Source organism: Neolamprologus brichardi, chromosome 9 (assembly GCF_056152115.1).
Source record: "Neolamprologus brichardi isolate AB-2024 chromosome 9, ASM5615211v1, whole genome shotgun sequence".
NCBI classification, from domain to species: Eukaryota; Metazoa; Chordata; class Actinopteri; order Cichliformes; family Cichlidae; genus Neolamprologus; species Neolamprologus brichardi.
In genome coordinates this window covers 23153636-23171713 of record NC_142112.1, presented here as the reverse complement: position 1 = coordinate 23171713, position 18078 = coordinate 23153636, and the positions used below count along the sequence as shown (strand labels likewise).

General features: G+C 44.4%; 2 protein-coding genes across 2 annotated transcripts; both read right to left on the bottom strand.

Annotated features, from left to right (window-relative positions):
- Nucleotides 1–2699: 2699 nt before the first annotated feature.
- Nucleotides 2700–8894, bottom strand: gpr12 (G protein-coupled receptor 12). Its single transcript, XM_006794548.3, has 2 exons — nt 8709–8894; nt 2700–7877 (listed from the first exon to the last, which is right to left on the bottom strand). Exon 2 carries the CDS (start codon nt 7863–7865, stop codon nt 6837–6839), a length of 1029 nt encoding a protein of 342 aa, XP_006794611.1. The 5' UTR covers nt 7866–7877; nt 8709–8894; the 3' UTR covers nt 2700–6836.
- A 792-nt stretch (nt 8895–9686) lies between these two features.
- usp12a (ubiquitin specific peptidase 12a) lies at nt 9687–17800 on the bottom strand. The gene is made up of 9 exons (XM_006794549.3): nt 17543–17800; nt 16479–16559; nt 16188–16401; nt 14541–14776; nt 14236–14312; nt 13678–13761; nt 13386–13583; nt 10661–10739; nt 9687–10569 (listed from the first exon to the last, which is right to left on the bottom strand). Exons 1-9 carry the CDS (start codon nt 17588–17590, stop codon nt 10468–10470), a joined length of 1119 nt encoding a protein of 372 aa, XP_006794612.1. The 5' UTR covers nt 17591–17800; the 3' UTR covers nt 9687–10467.
- Nucleotides 17801–18078: the final 278 nt, after the last annotated feature.

The following is an 18078-nucleotide window of genomic DNA, read 5'->3' as shown; positions in this document are numbered from 1 at the left end:
CAAACATTGAAGTCATACACACAAATCAGAACATTTAAGTATACAAGTTAAACCATAATAAATAAAGTGAAATGACACAGGGAATAAGTATTGAACACACTTTATTTAATACTTTGTAGAAAAGCCTTTGTTGGTGATTACAGCTTCTAGACGCCTCTTGTATGGATAGACCAGTCGTCTGCATTGCTCAGGAGTGATTCTGGCCCATTCCTCCACACAAACGGTCTTTAAATCGTGGAGGTTCCTTGGGCCTCTTCTATGAACCTTAATCTTCAGTTCTCTCCATAGATTCTCTATGGGATTTAGGTCAGGTGATTGACTGGGCCATTCAAGCAACTTGATTTTCTTTCTTTGGAACCACTTCATTGTTTCCTTGGCCTTGTGTTTGGGATCATTGTCTTGCTGGAATGTCCACCCTCTTTTCATTTTTAGCTTCCTGGTAGATGGCAGCAGATTCTTATCCAGAATGTCCCGGTACATCGCTCCATTCATCCTGCCTTCAATGATATGAAGTCTGCCAGTACCCCTTGCTGAAAAGCAGCCCCAAACCATGATGCTTCCACCCCCAAACTTAACTGTTGGTATGGTGTTCTTGGGGTGGTGAGCAGTGCCATTTCTCCTCCAAACATGGTGTGTAGAATGACTGCCAAAAAGTTCTATTTTGCTTTCATCTGACCATACTATAGTCTCCCAATAATCCACAGGCTTCTCCAAATGCTGTTGCGCAAATTTTAACCGAGCCTTGACATGCTTTTTGTTCAGCAATGGAGTCTTGCGTGGTGAGCGTGCATGGATGCCATGGCGGGTCAGTGCATTGCTTATAGTTTTCTTTGACACAACAGTACCTGCTGATGCAAGGTCTTCCTGAAGTTCTGTCCGAGTGGTTCTTGGCTCTTGGAGTACTCTCCTGATTATTCTGTGGACTCCTCGGACAGGGATCTTGCGTGGAGCACCTGATCGTGGCTGGTTTATGGTGAACTGATGCTCTTTCCATTTCCGGATAATGGCCCCCACAGTGCTCACAGGAACATTCAGCATTCTGGAAATGCGCCTATAACCATTCCCATCACAATGCTTTTCAACGATGAGATTACGCAGATCTTGTGAGAGTTCTTTGCCTTTACCCATCATGAAGTCTTTCCTGTGTGCCTTCTGGGTAATGAGGGGCCTTTATGGGCCATCAATTAGGACTACAGCAGCTGATTCCAGTTAGTACTGATAGGGGACTGGGTTTCTCCATCAATACTGACAGATTTCAGGTGTTCTCCTGGCTTTCTATGTCATTTTGCCCCTTGTTATCTTCATGTATTCAATACTTATTCCCTGTGTCATTTCACTTTATTTATTATGGTTTAACTTGTATACTTAAATGTTCTGATTTGTGTGTATGACTTCAATGTTTGGCTTGATGGCAACATCTGGTGGGAATGTTGTGTCAATAGTCCACTTGGAAATCCCCTTACTGCTGGAAATGCTGATGTGTCAAATACTTATTTTCCCCGCTGTACATATAACTTCTAACAGACAAAGAGCTAAAGAGAAACCAATTGTCAAAAACAATGAGCTCCAGCGTATGTTTTGTGCTCTTGAAGTTTTGATCTTTAATGTTAATTTCATGCTTTTCTTGTTCCCAATGAACTCCGCTGTCACTCACCTCCCTATTCCAGCCCACCGTCAAACCTTGTCATTAGCATTTGACCTACGCGTGCGTCCAGCAGCGTGCAGTTTGGGATTTCGGAAGATTGGACAGGAGCACGTTTTTTAGCACAGTGTTCGAACAGAAACACATATGCAGACAGACGCATTTGCAGGACCATAAATTATGCTTTAAGCTCTGGTCACACCTGGTAGGTCCTGTTCACACACACCTGTTCTGTGATTCTTTCACGTTTCAATTAAGGTGCTAAAAAGCACTCGATTATGTCGAGATACAAGCCTTCGCAACATGAATCCTGCATTTTGAAAAATGCTGATTACGCCGTGTGTTTAAATGTGCTGCCAAGTGGTCTTTTATTAGCACCATGAGATAGATCCTCCGTCGCAACACACATGCCACCTTGTGCGTGTCTGTGAGGCCCAGCGGCTCAGACAAACAGGAGTGTTTAACGTCCTGGGAATGAGAACAGGTTGTTATTTTATGTATAGTTAAAGCTTGAGAGTGTTAGAATTATTAGAAACTTTCCTCTTGAGCTAACCAATGTACCTTTTTTTTAAAAACTATTTTTACTGAAACACTTATGATGTAGATCACCAAGCGAGACTTTAATGTGTAGACAATAACTGGAATTTATGGAGGAGCTGGCTGCAGAACAGATGACCAGAACGAGCATCTGAAATACTTTGGGGATGGACGGATGGATGAGACTTACTGATGAAGAGTATGATACGCTATTCAGTCGCCTGCTGTCGCTCACTGCTGTGAGGGAGGGGTATCGGGATTGGGGAGGGCGGGGGCATGTATATGCTAGTGTCAGCTGTGTAACCTTTGACCCAGAGAAAAATAAAATGATGAATGAACAAAAATTACTGGGTTTCTGTGTCTCTTCCCTGTTGTCATAGGAACGACAAATACCTGGCCCTTTAGTTTCCATGGGAACAGTACAGCTAAGAAGGGAGTTGCCAGGGAAACAGAAGAGTGCGAAAAGGGAGGGGCAGGGATGAACAAAGGGAGTCCAGGCAGGAGTTTTATGCACAGCACATGTTTGGTTTTAATACAAAATTAACAAGATCTCTCAGTTGAGTGAACTAACCAAAGCAATAAAAAGTACAACTAACACCTTGGAAAAATAGACAGCACGGTCACACAAATGTGGTTTTTTTCTTTTTACAATATCTCAGTTAAGTTAGTGCATGTTGATTATCGTTTATATTTTGCAGATACTTAAATTGTTGTGCCATTTTCATCCCCCCAAAAATAAAGTGCATTTCACATTGAGAACTACGCATACGTTTACACAAGATGCTCTTACCGTTTCCGTGGTGTCGCCCCTTTCTCCAAACCCAACCCTAAAACACACACGCAGACACACATACCCACACATTCGCGGACCCTTGAGCAAGGCTGGGCAATTACCTTTCCTAAGGGATCACATGAGTAACTGCGACTGTTGTTGAAGCTTGAACCAATTTGCTGAATTCTGCTCAAATAATATCACTAAGCTGGACCATATCCTCATTTAGATTTGACAGCATTTCTAGTAGATAACGGTATATGGCGTAAGCATGAATTGAGGATATGGTCCGGGAAGGCCACAAAGGGCACTGGCGGTGGGCAGAACCCCATGTACAAATGAGCGACGAATTAATTGAAAAAGAGAGGAGAGGTGGGGCACAGAAATAAGAACAAACAGCTTGTAGTGGGGCGGTGGGATTCATATATAGATGGAGAACTCTGAAATTCAGGTAAATTATCTCCAATTTATCCTTTGACGTTGACGTGTCCAGGGTGTACCCTGGCAGCAGGGTGGGGCCCTCCACAACAGTCCCAGTTTCTCAGGTTTCCCCTTGGGAGCATTAATTGCCCATCCCTACCCTTGAGTGTTTTGATATTTAGCTCTAAATTAGGTCTTCTCCTGCTTAACTAAGCGCCCATTACTGGCAACATTACCCACCAAAAATAACCGCTGTTTAGTACACAACCTTAAGTACTATGACACCGTGAAACCTTTGGGTACATTAACAGGTGCGTCTACAGGTAAGTATTACATCCAACATCACAGTCGTTTGCCTTTCTTGGATACAAAGCCCTTTTTCACATGTTCAACAATGAAAATCTCAACAATACTGTTGGTTGCACACAAGAGATTCACATTCGCCAATGAGAGAAAGTCACGTACCACCAAAACATCTCCCATACGCTTAGCCAAGCCTTCCTAATCATCCTGTAACCAGCCTTGACAAACTGGTGCATATTGAAGCGAGGAAAGTAAAGTCTTAACTGAACAAAGAGTCCACGTTAACAGCCAAAGTGGAGAAATGTCACTGAAAATATGGTGCAACCTTAACTCATCCTGTAGTTTGACTGGCTTTGGTAGCACCATGCACGGTGGGTATAAAGTCCCTCTTCTTCGGCATGCCTTATTTACAGAAACACACGAGTCGAGAGAGTCGGTTAAACAAGTTGATAAATACTACATTCAGAAAAAGGCTTTACAGCGCGGTTAATATATCAAGACAACATCAGAATCCGAAAGAAGTCAAGCCAGACTGAAGTGGAAAAAAATAGAACTTCTCAATGAATATAACAAAATAGACTTTTCTCCAAAGGTAAAGTAACAAGAGTTTGTGATGGTTTGTGGTGTGCCAGTCTGACCTGTCGGTGCTAATCAAATGACTACAGGGTGCAGTCTGACACTGTGCACAAGTTCACATACAAGGGCTACACTCCAATGCTTGGAAATGCTGTTCTTTAACTTTCCTCACTGATCCCACCTAGTCTGAGGCCAGAAAGATTAATACTGGGAGCCCCACAAATCAGGCTCTCTGAGAGTTGGGTGAAGCAGCAAGAAAGGAAAGAAGAGACATTATCTTTTTATTTGGAAGTAGCCTTTTTTAGCTCATAGGATCATTCAGAGGTCACTTAACGGACACCTGCCTCAACCAGACTAAACTGTTTAACGTAGAGTAAAATATTAGTGATAGAGGAGACAGAAGACACCAGCAGGACTAGGATCCCAGTTCATTTAGAGTCCCTTTCACTTTGGCTTGAAGTGCTGGAGCTCCCTCCGGCCACTGCACCCACCTCCTAGTCCCATCTCCTTCCAAGAAGCTCTACAAACACATAACGAGGCCACTCATTTCAGAATTGACAGGAAGACTTACAGCATATTCCTATAAGGTCAGAGGTCAACAGGACTTGATATGTCTCAGACCTACATTATTCCCCCTCTGACCCACACAAGGAGACAGATTCTGGTCTGCTGAGCTGATGGATCACACGCACACACATGCACACACCCAGAGACCATGCAAAACAGTCCCAAATCACACATTTGAGATGACAAAACTCAGGACGGACAGTTCGTATGCTCACAAAAGGCAGAGGCAACAGGAAAAGAAAGTTCACATTTTCACCCCAGTGTGATAAATGATTGAAGACCGATGTAGGGTTGTGGAGAAATGAGGCAGTGGTGTCACTGTGATGAATGAGTAGTTTCATCCTCTTTTTTTCCCTTTCCCTCAGCCATGGGAGTGATTATGTGTCTATCATCCATTTGAAGATGTATCTCTGAAGCATCACTCATAGTTCGCTGAGCCTGTTCTCTGCAACACATCGCCAAGATGGTACTTGACTCTGTAGGAAGAAGTCGCGGTGGGATGCGGATGTTATTGCTGTCTGAGTATTGCTTCGCGTCTAAAAAATAACTACCAATCGCAGGCTGGTTATTGCTGAATAGAAAATAAGGACTTGACGATTTCGAGAAGGTTGCAGACCTGTTTTTAAACCAAAATATTCTGGAGAACTAACTCAGAGCAGCTGAGGAGTGATGTGGAATGATCATTATCAGAGCATCTGAAGCAAAATGCTGAAACAAAAACCTCTCCTGTGACCTTGGTGCAATGATTTTAGCTCTTTCAATGCGAGTTACATTATACATAAACACAATTATTTGGGTCATGGCGACATCAGGAAACCACGGCACATTGCCTGCAGCGACCTGTGTGACTTACCACACTGAACTCGGGAAGAGCAATGAGGGACCTGCATGCAAATTAAACCGGGCCATTACATGCACACCTATTAATGAGGTTGAGGCTCTTTGGGAGGGAAACATGATCAAATAAAATAAATAGTATAATTTTGCTACTCTGGTTCCATTTATTTGACCAGCTGTTTTTCTTTTATATGTTTGAAATGTAAATCTCCCCTCAGGAGGTGGAGGAGGAGAGGTATACAGTCATGTTATTTAATCCAACAGGCCTCTATATGGTTTGATGCCTCCATCCACACTAATAAAAAATGAAAGAGGGGGCTAATGGGGAAAGTCTCTCAAGTGCTTTGTCTTGGCCCTCAGAGATGCGAGCTGAACTAAAATACCTCCAGAAAGGGTGGAAAAAAGGGATGAGAACATGAGAGAGGGGAGAAAAGAAAGAGGGAGCGGCTTGATTTCTTTCCGTTGAGAACGCAGGGCGCAGATCAGAGAGCTCCGGGTCTATTTATAGCTCTCCGCGGCTGTTTAGCTTTCGACGCACGTTCAGAGTGCAGCAGCAGAGCTGCCAGGTTGCTGCTGCTCCAGACGGGCTTTGCTGTGGAAATGCCTGCGTACTGAGCCGCGGTCGGCTCCCTCCCTCCTTCCTTCTCCGCTCATCACAAACTAATGCGCCGTGAGGTTTTTACACAAACACACACGCAGACACACATGCACACACGCAGGCGCAAACTAACAATTCCTCCCTGTTGGTGGAAAATAAGCACATGTCCTCAAGTGGTCCGGTTCCGCTTAGTGTATGCATGTCTTATATATACAGCTGCTGCCTTTAACATGTGATGCACTCAGTGCTCTCTGCAGACATGAGGAAGGGTGTGGCGTGGGTTGAACGGGAGGAAGTCCCGATAGTGGTCTTTATTGGGGAAGACAGTGAGATACTTTGCCCTGTGGTACGTGTGTCAAAGAAAAGAATGCCATCTAGCCATCCATCCATGCATCCATCTGGCTGTGGATGATTAACCAATCTGCGTCTGCCACTGACATCTCCAGGCCAGAGCTCAAGCCACAGCCCTCCACCACTGCTCCGGACCTCCTCTGCTGCTGCTCTCTCTTTGGCACTGGTAAGAACCAGTGAGGAGCAGAGCTGACCCAGGTTGCCTCTCTTTCTTCCCACCTGGGTCTGCTTGGTCAGACATCACTCGGAGTCCGTGCACGGTGGGCCACACTGGTGGGAACACAGCCGCAGCACACCAGCCACAGCGCCTTCTGAATCTCCTGGTTCCTGAAGGCATAGATGACCGGGTTTATGACCGAATTGTAGGTGGCAGGCACCAGCGTGGCGTAGGTATAGAGCGGCGGGTACGTGTAGTCAGCGATGAGCGAGTAGACAGTGAATGGCATCCAGCAGGCGGCAAAGGTACCCAGGATGATGGCTAGGGTGGACACGCCCTTTCGGGTTGTGACGTAGTGGGGTGTGGCAGCCAGGAAGTGGTGCTGCAGGGCGATTTGGTGAGCGTGGCGCATCACGATCTTGCAGATCTGGACGTAGAGTTGCAGCATGAGACCGAAGAGCAGCAAGAAGGAGACAGACAGCACGGCGATGTTATTTTTTGTCAGCGGCCGCACCACGCTGCATGTAGCCGCCTCCGCTAGGCAGTTGACCCCTGTGACGGGTAGCAGGCCTAGACAAAGGGACAGGCCCCACAGCAGCACAAGCATGGTGTAGGTGAAGGCCGCTGTCCGCTCTGAGTTGTAGGTGAGGGCGTAATACAATGATAGGTACCGGTCAATAGTGATAGCCAGCAAGCTAAAGACAGAAGCAGAGAATGAGGCCACTATCAAGCCCACAGTCAGCAACTGGGCTGAATCAGAGCGAAGCAAGTAGGCACAGGTGAAGTGCAGCACGAGGCCCAGGCCGGCCAGCAGGTCAGCCAATGCCAGGCTGCCAATCAGCAGGAACATGGGAGCTCTGAGTGCTGGGTTCTGCCAGATCACAAGCACCACCAGAGCATTCTCACAGGCTATCAGAGTCCCAGATGAGCACAGCACAATGTCCCAGGGGTTGACCAGCAGCGGCAGCTGGCTGGGCCGCAGGGAGTCTCCCGGTGGAAGCGTCCCCAGGCTGGTGCTGTTGTCCATTGGTCCACCACCTCCGCTGGCCCAAGCTGTGGAATCAGGAGCCAGCCAGCTGGGGGTGACTGGTGGCTCTTCACTCATTGTGCCCCCCGTCTGAAATTGACAAAAACAAATACAGGTCACCCTGATGTTATGCATACTTTGATGGCCAAAAAGAGCACAAGAAGCATCATATAAACCGGCCACAAGTGCCTCTTTTTCTATGTTTTGGGCTTTTTACACTGGAAGACAAAAACAGGGGCTGTTTCATCAGTACTGTCTGCATCATACATCTCAATCCATGCTGTTAAGACCCAGGGTAACTCATTCCACAGACAGTCAAGGTTATATACAGTGCAGGTGGTGCACAGAACTTTAAGAGCAAATTAGCAAACCCTCACATTACCTCAGTGTTGCTTGAATTAAATAAAAGAAAAATCTGTATTTTTCTTTTCCATCCTTTTAAAACAATAAAAGCCCGCGCTGAAGAAGAAATACGCTGATCCATAGGGCTAACTGGTATTTTCCTTTGGGAATTTAACCCATGACTGCTAAGGAGATTATAACACTTTTTTTAGTGTGGCAAGAGAAAAAATCCCAAGAGGATAACATAAAGCAGAGCATGCTTTGCAGAAAAAATCCCAGGCCAAGACAGCCAAATATCGATAAACTACCAGAGGCGATAGCAGTAAGTTAATTCACAGACAAGTCCCGCTCTCCACAACAGAAGACACCGCACCCGTTATTTCAGGAATTGCTTGTTTCTTCCTCTCATACCATAAGTGCCGTTTTATCTTGTGCACCTTGCATAAGAAACACACTGGCTGCTCCACGTCAGCAAAAGGATGCTGTAGGGGGAGGAAAAAAACCACACGCACACACACAGGCGGCATCTTTCCATGCATGTCAAGGATGCTCAATAATGCGCCTCCACACCCAGCCTACCTTGACTGTGAGCTGAGACTTCCCGGTCTAGATTGAAAAACGACAGCCTGACATTTCCACGGTATCTCACTGTGGACGAAGACGCAGCTCGGGAGAGGGGGATAAATGGAAGCAGAAAAGAGCGCGGAGCGGCTCTGCCGTTAACGGCGCATCGCTGTGGACTGCGGCTGTGCAGGGAGCAGCGAGCGGAGCAGCGGCGGAAGAGATGAAGAGGAGGTGTGAGTGCGAGGGGGGTGGAGGGGTGATGAAGGAGGAGTCCCAAATGGGCCAGATTGCCAGAGACCGGCTAAACTCAGTTAAAGAGCTAAATGTGTCTAGTCCGTGGCGTCTCAAGGACAAAGACAGTCGTGAAGCGCGCGTACAGGTGTCTGCGCTCTAGTACGGCACGGTTCGCTTATTCTGACACGATTTCCGTGCAAAGAGCACACATATGATAGTGCAACACTGGATCCTAATCTCATGAGGTTTGATCACTTGATCTGCAGGGTTTTGTTAGTTTCTGTGACCCATACCCCCACCCGGCTTTTTTCTCCTTTTTGCTACCCGACTCGTTTCACGCGTGAAAGTGCTGGATGCAGAGGCTCGGTTTCCTCCCGCGACGCCCTGCTATTCTTGTCCAGTCTGTGCTATTAACAGCAACCCAGATGTGTGTCACCCAACCTCCTCCCGTTCCCGCTGTCCTCCATCTTCTTTGTCACATCCCCTTGCACCTCTGCCTCAGAGACACCTCGTGTAAAGTGAATCGGGTGGGGAGGTGAATACACCTGACTACACTTAACTGACCATGCAGGGGGTAACAACGGCTGTGCGCGTTTCTTTAAAGGCACCTGTCTTTTTGGGCCTGAATGGATTAAAAATAGCTCCTGTTGTAGCGGGAAGGCTGCAATACCAAGTAACACCACTAAGGGGCGACGTTGAGTCCCCATATGAGTCATCAGTGTGCACCTTTGGGACTCGAAAAAGGGAGCACACCCAGCCTCATTCTTACTGGCTTTATTTCTTTTTCTTTAAAACAGAAAATGATCGCTTCACAACAGGCCTTGTTTTTCAAGCAAACCCTCACATTAAGCTTGCCAACACCTACAAAACGGTATCAAAAGTGCACCATAGTGTTAATACGTCTTCTCAAGGTCTAACATTTTCCTATGATAATATTATCTTCTTGTAATATTTATACAAATACCATTCTGTACACTGTAGAAATACACAGCCTGGTGTGTCCTCTATGTGGGACACCCACCCACTCCCCCCAACAATTGATCTTCCTTTACATCCATGATCCTCTCTCAGTACGTTCCAGGTCACAATGTGGGGGGTGAAGACACCAGGCCAATGTTACATCATATGAATTATTAAATACCCATTCAACCCACACCCAAAGAAAAAACTAAAACGCCACTCATACAACCAACAAACATCTGTACAACCCTCATTCAAAGTCTTTTTCTTTTTTAAAAACAATCTTGACACAGTTTGCATTCAGTATCGTCTTATTGTCCGAGCAGCAGCAGCAGCAGCGGATGATGGGCGGGGGGCTGTGGAAGGGGCAGGAAGGACGGGGTCAGGCTGGTACGTATGGGGAATTTCCACGGCTGAGCTGCACTGCTGAGTGTGTAAAAAGCACAGGTATGGATTACAGCTGTGCAGGCAGGTATGACACCGTGCAGGCTGCTGTGGTGCGTTTAAAGTCTGCCGCCGTCCACGGAGAGGAAACAGAGCATTTCTCTTGGGTTATGCAGTAACACACAAGGATCCAAATTTAGTCTCTGGACTGATAAAAGAGGATGTAGCCCGACTCAGAGTTCTTGGAGATTTCAGAAGTGAGACCGTAGAATTCTTCTATGGCCTGTGCATCGATTTTCTGTGGAACAGAAATGGAGAATGATTTTCTTTAGAAATAGAGGCTTACAGTGAACTCTAAATCACACAAACACACAAATAAACTCACTCACCTCTACAATATCGTCATCAAACAGCAACCAGAAGTCATGACTTTTCACAATGGCAATGTAGTGACCCCTGTTTGGACCACTGAAGAGAAATAAAACAGCACATTAGCTCAGCAAAGTCACTTTTAACCATTAAGCCTGACAGGAGATTTATATTTTGGTGTTAAAACTACACCCTACACCCTTATCTGTAGTCCAACTCCCTGGATTGTGTAACAAAACCTCGTGATTAGCCTGTTCAGTACTGTTAATTCTTCCTGTGCATTTCCAGCTACTTTTCCACTGCAGTTTTTGAATGAATCAGTAATAATCATCACCTCAATAGGAGGACAGAGACGTCAGCAAATTGATGGAGGGAGATTTGCCAAAACGATTCCAACAAGCACTTACTCAGGTCCACTCAGTTTGAGCCATTTCCCCCATTTGAGCCACTTACATATGTTAGTTACATTGTATACTCTGCAAAGATTCACTGCACAAGTCTAAAATCAACAGTGACCATCTAAACGTGGAGGTTTGTAATACTACAACAGATTCAGTAGCATGTGAGAGAAAGGGTAAGAAATGACTTCTACATTACCAATTTATAAGCATTAATGGATTAAAACACTCTGTATATAAAACACTCAATATAAATCAACACTCTTCACTTGAAGTGAGTCATCTGTGTTTGTTTGGTTTTCAGACACTTCTCTACTGCTAAGTGACAAGACGGGTACAATCAAAGCTTTAACTATTAATTAAGAAAATGTTAACACGACTGCAAGTAAGTCTGGTAAGTACAACAATATGCCAGGAAGCGCCTCAAGCCCTTTTTTGTATAAAACTGAAATCGAAAGCAGTTATTAATTCTGTCTAACTCGACTAACCTCAGCTTCACCTGTGCAGCTTTGATGTAACACTTTCTATTCTTATGATGCAATAAGCCTGACGAAATGATAGGAAAGGGTTAGAAAACATATCATAATTTGATGTTTCTCAATGTTGCCGAGTTTAAGCAGGTAAGCTTAACAATGCGAGCTTTGAATCATCATTATGAGACCAGTTATTAAAAGTGCCAGCCTGATTGTTATTGTTTAGGTCTCCTTTGTGCCTCTGAAACAGCTGTGACCTGTCAGAGAGCGGACATTGGAGTACACAGTGTCCTGTGGGTTGTGAGGCCAAGATTTATCACATTGAGGGTTAGAGTTTCCCAGGAATACTCTGGGTATAGGTACATCGCAGCTACCAGAGCTGATGGAGCATTTCAGAAGCGGCTCCCCGTGTTGCATCTTTCAAAAACGGTACAGTGTCTGTTTTTTATGTTAGCTTTGTCACAGAGCAAGTGATGAGGACAAGAAATCAGAGAATCCACACACCCACTGTATTCCTGGTTTTAGTCTGTTAGTTAGTTTTTGTGGTAAGGAGGGCACGCTGACTTGCTGGGGGAAGACTCTTGGTGTACCTACGGGGTGTTGTTTCTGGTCTTTGACAAAGTTTCGGTGAGCATAATGCATAAAAGTAAAATCTAGCAACTAATGTGCTGAAATCTGAAAAGTGGGATAGAGCCGGGGGCTTCCATTACAGAGAATGATTGACAGACTATGTGGCTGATGCAGTTGCTTCTACCAACTCAGCTTCCTGGAGAAAATTTTGCAGTAAAAGCCTGTTAAGAAATTTTATAACCCCTAAATATAAGTATGTCCAGACAGGTGGAAAAACAAGTGGCAGATGTGCGGTGAACAGCTGGCAGACCACTACCATATATTTTAGAGTTGCTGTTTATTTTGCCTTTCTGGGAAGAGATAAAGGGCAATATAAACTGTACTTGGAAGACAGACGTTTTGGTTTTTTTTGGTACGGTTCATCTCTGTAACATCATGAGCAGTTCACCTGTCAAAGGTAAACACTGAAGTATTTCACTTGCACCCAGTAAGAAGGCAATAAGGAGTAGAAAAGTGAACCCCCAATTAAGAATGACTTCATACTGTCATTCTTCATTCTCAATAGTGAGTAATATTCATGAAATGGAAAGATTTACTTTCTCTTTACATTTACGGGCTAACCAATTTACAAAAAATTGAGAGAAATTGATGCATGATATAATTGTCGGTTTTATTTCTGTGACTAATCAGCGGCTTTAGCCTTGACAATCAATGTCATGCTACGAATTCATCCCTGGAATTTAGCTCGACGGGAGACAGAAAAACTCAAGTGTAATCTATTATTCCTAAAACAGCTGTGGAAAACTGGACTCTGTTTCAGCATCCACTTGCTGAAAAGCAGGGAAACACCTTGAATAAACACAGACAGACTAACTCCCAGTGACACTGGGTCAAAGGCAGCACAGACATGAAGGAGAACACAGCTGAGCATTGATGGAAACTTAAATGAGCTAAACTTTGTTATATTTACTTTATCTACCTCATTTCCACTTCTACAGCCAGATTAGAATCAGCAGTTAACCTACTAACATGCACACCTTTGGACCATGGGAGGAAACCGGAGTAGCTAGAAGAAAGGTAGTAACACATAGCAAGCTAACGCCACAGGCGCCTCAGGAAGGTTCAAACTAAGGTAACTGTGCTAACCACTGCACCACCCATGCACAAAAGTCTACATGTTGCCCTATGAGATTCAGATGTAATGCAACTTTACTCTTGAGCCTACGGGTTCAAATGTATGTTGTTATTAAAACAAAGAATTAAGTGTTTATCTCTCTATACCGGTTATGTGTTCACATACACACCTCCCACAATGCACCACCACGGCGACCAAGTCATACAGCCTCTCAGGATTGGTGGCGTCCCCGGAGGTGTTGAAGAGGCGGAGTTCCAGGGGGAAGACGACGCGATAGGACAGCTTGGTGTAGCGTTGCAGCTGCTCCATGTATTTAAAGCGCTTCAGGTGCAGAGCTAGGATCATCGGCAGCTTCTTTACACGCATCCTACATTTAAAAAGAACAATGACGAGTGCAACGCTGAATATAAATGTCCAACCACAAACAAAATCATACATTAATAATGAACCTATACACCGACCTCTTGTGTGCCTCCTGCTTGCTTCTACATTCTTCACAGTAGTATTTGTACTCACTGCACAGTGTCTCTGTGTTACTAAAACCTCTGAGAGGAATCAAAAGAGAAAACTGGTCAATTTTAACTCCACATTTAAAAATACAACAAAATGCAGGTTGTGACTCACTTCCAGTTATTAACAGGCCTTTTTGCAGGAGCTATTCTGACATGAAATGGCCGGTAACAAAAATGTTAATAATAATTTCAGTCTGACTTAAATGGGCTTCAACAAAATGTGTTAGGAAAGATCTAAAATGGTTGAAAAGATCAAGTAACTGCAATCTAAAGACAGTGAAAATTATCCATTTCAGTTTCCAGGAGCCCAGCCTGTTGTCTCCAGATGGCTTTGTTTTGTCTAACCAACAGTCCAAAACCCAAAGAAACAAAGTGTAAGAAGAAAACAGGCAGCAAATGCTATCTTTTAAGAGGCTGGAACCATCAAATAGGTGTCATTTTTCACAATCGTTGCACGGAGCTACTAATTCTGTTCCCTCAATTGCTGATGCAGCAGTGTTGCTTTACCTGAGGCAGTGTGTGATGGAGGTATTCTGTTCTACATCAACAGAGAGGTCCAGAAAATCCTCATCTTTGCTGCTTATCTGAGAAGAAAAAAAAAGGAGTTGTAAAGGTTAGAATAACTGTTTTAAACTACACGGTCAGGTCTTAGGTTTTAATTCCTTAAGTTAAACAATGTTTGCACAAAAACTAAGCTCTGTGGTGCCACTGCAACTTTATCCTTGCAAGCATATTGAACAAATCTGTTTAAGCAACAGTCTTGTTAAGATGATATGACACCTTATGTGTCAGAATGAAGTGAAGAATCTCACCGTTTCACAGGTGAGGCAGCGCGTCTCATTGGTCAGAGTGCCTTGGAAGATCTCATGAACCCAAGTGGGGGCAGGTGTGGCATTGCTGTTGTTGTTCTGGGAGTCCAAAGTGCCATTGGCCAGGCGGCCGTTTGTCTTCTCCTGCTTCCTCTCTTCTTGAAGCAGATCAGCAATAGTATTCAGCAGGTAGTTTAGGAACTCGTGAGCATCCTGCTGCATGTAGTTGTCAAAGAGCTCTGAGGAATAAAAATCGCAACAAAAGCTGCATTTTTAGTGTTTCTCCAAGTTCAGCAGCAACAACAACAACAACAACAACAGGATGTCTTGCTGTCAGGGGTGGGCGGTATAAACGGAATATGGTAGAAACTATATAAATTTGGCCAACGATAGAGATTTTGACTATACCGCAATAGAGCATGTTGATGGTGTCATCATCAAGCTGCGCCTGTTTTGGTCGAAAGCATTGCAGCTACAAACAACATCATCTGCAAATTATGCCGGGCGGCAGTAATAGCAAAGAGAAGAAGCACTTTTGGAATATGGGGAAAGCCAAAACCTGAGCTTCCTCCACTTCCCTACCATTGATTCATTAATGCTGAATTCTCTCGCAGCTGCTCTATTCCCATGTTGGTGCAGTATATTAATGACTAACCTTGTATTGTGGATGGATTATCTCAGTTGTTCTCCTAACTGAAGTTTGGCCCGTGTATAGCATCCTGCTATGCGATTGCATTTGTCCCTAACCACCAGAAACTCTCACGTTAACTTTCATCGAGTGGAAAAAAGTTAGCGTTCATCCTCGATCTTCACTGTGCTAATGTTATGCTAACGTAGCTGTGTAGCTAGCGATCACATAGCACATCATTATATACCAGCTAGTCCAACTTCAGTAACCCTACAAACGTCACTGCTGTTTAGTTTTCTGTCTTCATTTATGTTGGAAGTGATAGCAGAGCTGTAGGTTTGAATTTTTTCAGACATCTCTCAGTCAGAACATGCTATATCATGTTTAGGTGGAAACTAGTGAGCTAACTTTCTGCTAACTTCTAACTCTGTTAAATGTAATAAATTCTGTTTTCATGGATGCCTGGATGTTAAACTTAATTGTTACACGCTGATCATTTTATTAAAGATGAAAGAATTTAGACAGTTTTTAACTCTCAGTGATGCCGCAGTGCTCCTTTGACTTTGGGACCTGAGGTTTTGGACCCAGATTACTCCGCAAGGCTCCTGACTACGGTAGCCGTAATGCTCTGACAATCCATCAAGCAGTGCGGCTTCATAGCTTACCAAAGTTGTACTAAAACATTTTTTGACAGATTTCTGTGCGCTGTGTGCTACATAAAATCTGTTTGAGGTCAGTAAGCACAACCACAATTCATACATAAGGCACACTGTCAATTTTTGAGAAAATTAAAGGATTTTAAGTGGGCCTTGTAGTTTGTAAAATACGTTATACAGAAGAAAAGAATATATTGCGATATATATCGTTACGGCACATGCTTCAAATTATACCGTGATATAGATTTTAGGCCATATCGCCCAGCCCTACTTGCTGTCTCTGCAGGTCAGCAAATTATAGTTTCACCCTCTGCAATGTCTTTTTTTTGTTCCACCAATCTCCCTGTCTGGATCAGTTCCTCTCACCATTCTCTTTGCGCAGTCGTGTGATAAACTTCTTGGGTGGTATGACTCCCACTTTCCTTTTCTGGTTGGCAATGCTGTGAAACAAATCAGCCAGACAGGTAAGCAGGTTCTCCTTCCGTCGAGGCTGACTCCGGTACGCCAAGATCTTCTCCCGAAAAGGCCGGCAGAAGTACAGAGCCTGCAGCACTGAGTTGCAATAGCAAGTGTTTCCAAACTACAAACAAGAGGAAAACCCAATGTGAGCACTTGTCAGGTACAGATGCAACACAGGTAGTGTTACTGCTCACTTACATTGACCAGACCAAAGTAGTGCTCATTGACTGGAAACTGCTCAGATCCAATCTCTTTCTCCAGAGCAGAGGCATTGGCGCCCTGTAAACACAGCAGACAGACAAATATTTTACTGTCCTCAAACAAGACAGATAATTTTCTTCAACACTGCATCCAAATCCCATTGCAAATCCTGTCTTAGCTTCACATTTTCAAGGTCATGTTTGCTGCTATAAATGAAAAAACAGTGGGTGCTTAAAGCTCCAAGACCAGCTTTTTTCATATTAAACCTTTTTTTTGCCAGGAGTCATAATTCTTTACCTGTTCTTAGACACAACTCAAGTCAACACGAGAAGCAAAACTGAACAAAACTGTATGTTTCAGAACAGAAAACGTTCAATTTCAAAGGTTTCTGAAGTTTACGATGACTCGGTGGCTGCATATGTATCCCTTTGGTATTATTTAGTACGGGTGAAAGGCTAGGACGCGCCGTGCAGACAGCAACAAACTGTGCAGAGTAGATCTGGACCTGGAATGGGTCCACAACTGCGCAGCTAATGTTAAACAATGTCGTCATTGCCCGCGTTAATATTATCTGGCAGATTCCCACGACAACTTGTCTTTTCTCCTCATTGTTTTCCCGTCACATACCGCAGATTAATCCTCGGAAGTCACCCATTATCCAGCTGTGTTTCAGTTGCTGGCAAGCAGAAACACTGGTTTAGCTTTAGTTACCTTCACGTTAGCTAGTTAGCTGTAAATCACAGGTGCAGCAGGTGCACTGTCACCGGGGAAGCTGTGAGAAATGTTAACCAAATAAGTCGTCAAGCTATGAGTAATAAAGCAGCCAGCATTCCCGTGTGCCCGTCAACTGTCGTTAACAAAAAGCGGGGAGCGGAGAAGGCGGTGGGTGGCTGCTTGCTTGGCTGGGCTATAGACGAAAAACTGCTTGGCTAGCACTGGCAGCAAAATTTACTGCTTTCATTTCTAATTCCACGGCTTAAAACGCCAATAGCAGCGCAGCCGCGGTTTCCGTACCACCCTATAGTCTGACTAATAACAGTATGAGACTGCCGCGCACTTACCATGGTACAAAAAGAGGCAAATTTGGAGACTGTCATTAGGATTTCCATTCGGCTAGCGCCATCTTCCACCACACCGCAGCGCGCTGACAAGACTGGGCTGGCTCCCCTCGTGAGGGTAGATTCTGCTGAGCTCGCGACGGAAGATCCAATAGCTCAAGAACGCGAGAGCGTTCTCTGTCGGGTGCTTCCGTTTTAGCTTTAATCACGGAAGTGAGTAGCTTCAATACAGCGTATATAAAAAAGCTTGTGGGTATTGTATTCACACATTATGACATTTCTTCGATGCCTACTCAGATGCAGTTATCTGGCGAATAAAAATCAAGCAATATCACGTGACGTGTTGTTGAGGCCCATGTCACTGAAGAAATTAAAGGTTGACTGAAGTCAAGTGTTGCGCATGCTTACATTGCATCCAGAGCCATTGAGTAAGTCCTCATTGCGTTGCACACAACTGTTCTTCTATCTTCATTTTTTCTTTTTTCAAATAATTTATTTTAAGACTGCCATTCTAGGACAAAATTTAATCAAATTTAATT

Coding starts and splice junctions, on each gene's coding strand:
- gpr12 (XM_006794548.3), bottom strand. CDS start 7,865: ATGAGTGAAGAGCCACCAGTCACCCCCAGCTGGCTGGCTCCTGATTCC.
- usp12a (XM_006794549.3), bottom strand. CDS start 17,590: ATGGAAATCCTAATGACAGTCTCCAAATTTGCCTCTTTTTGTACCATG. Junction 13,762..14,235: donor TCCATCACACACTGCCTCAG/GTAAAGCAACAC, acceptor GATTCCTCTCAG/AGGTTTTAGTAACACAGAGA. Junction 10,740..13,385: donor GTGGTGGTGCATTGTGGGAG/GTGTGTATGTGA, acceptor ATTTCTCTTCAG/TGGTCCAAACAGGGGTCACT.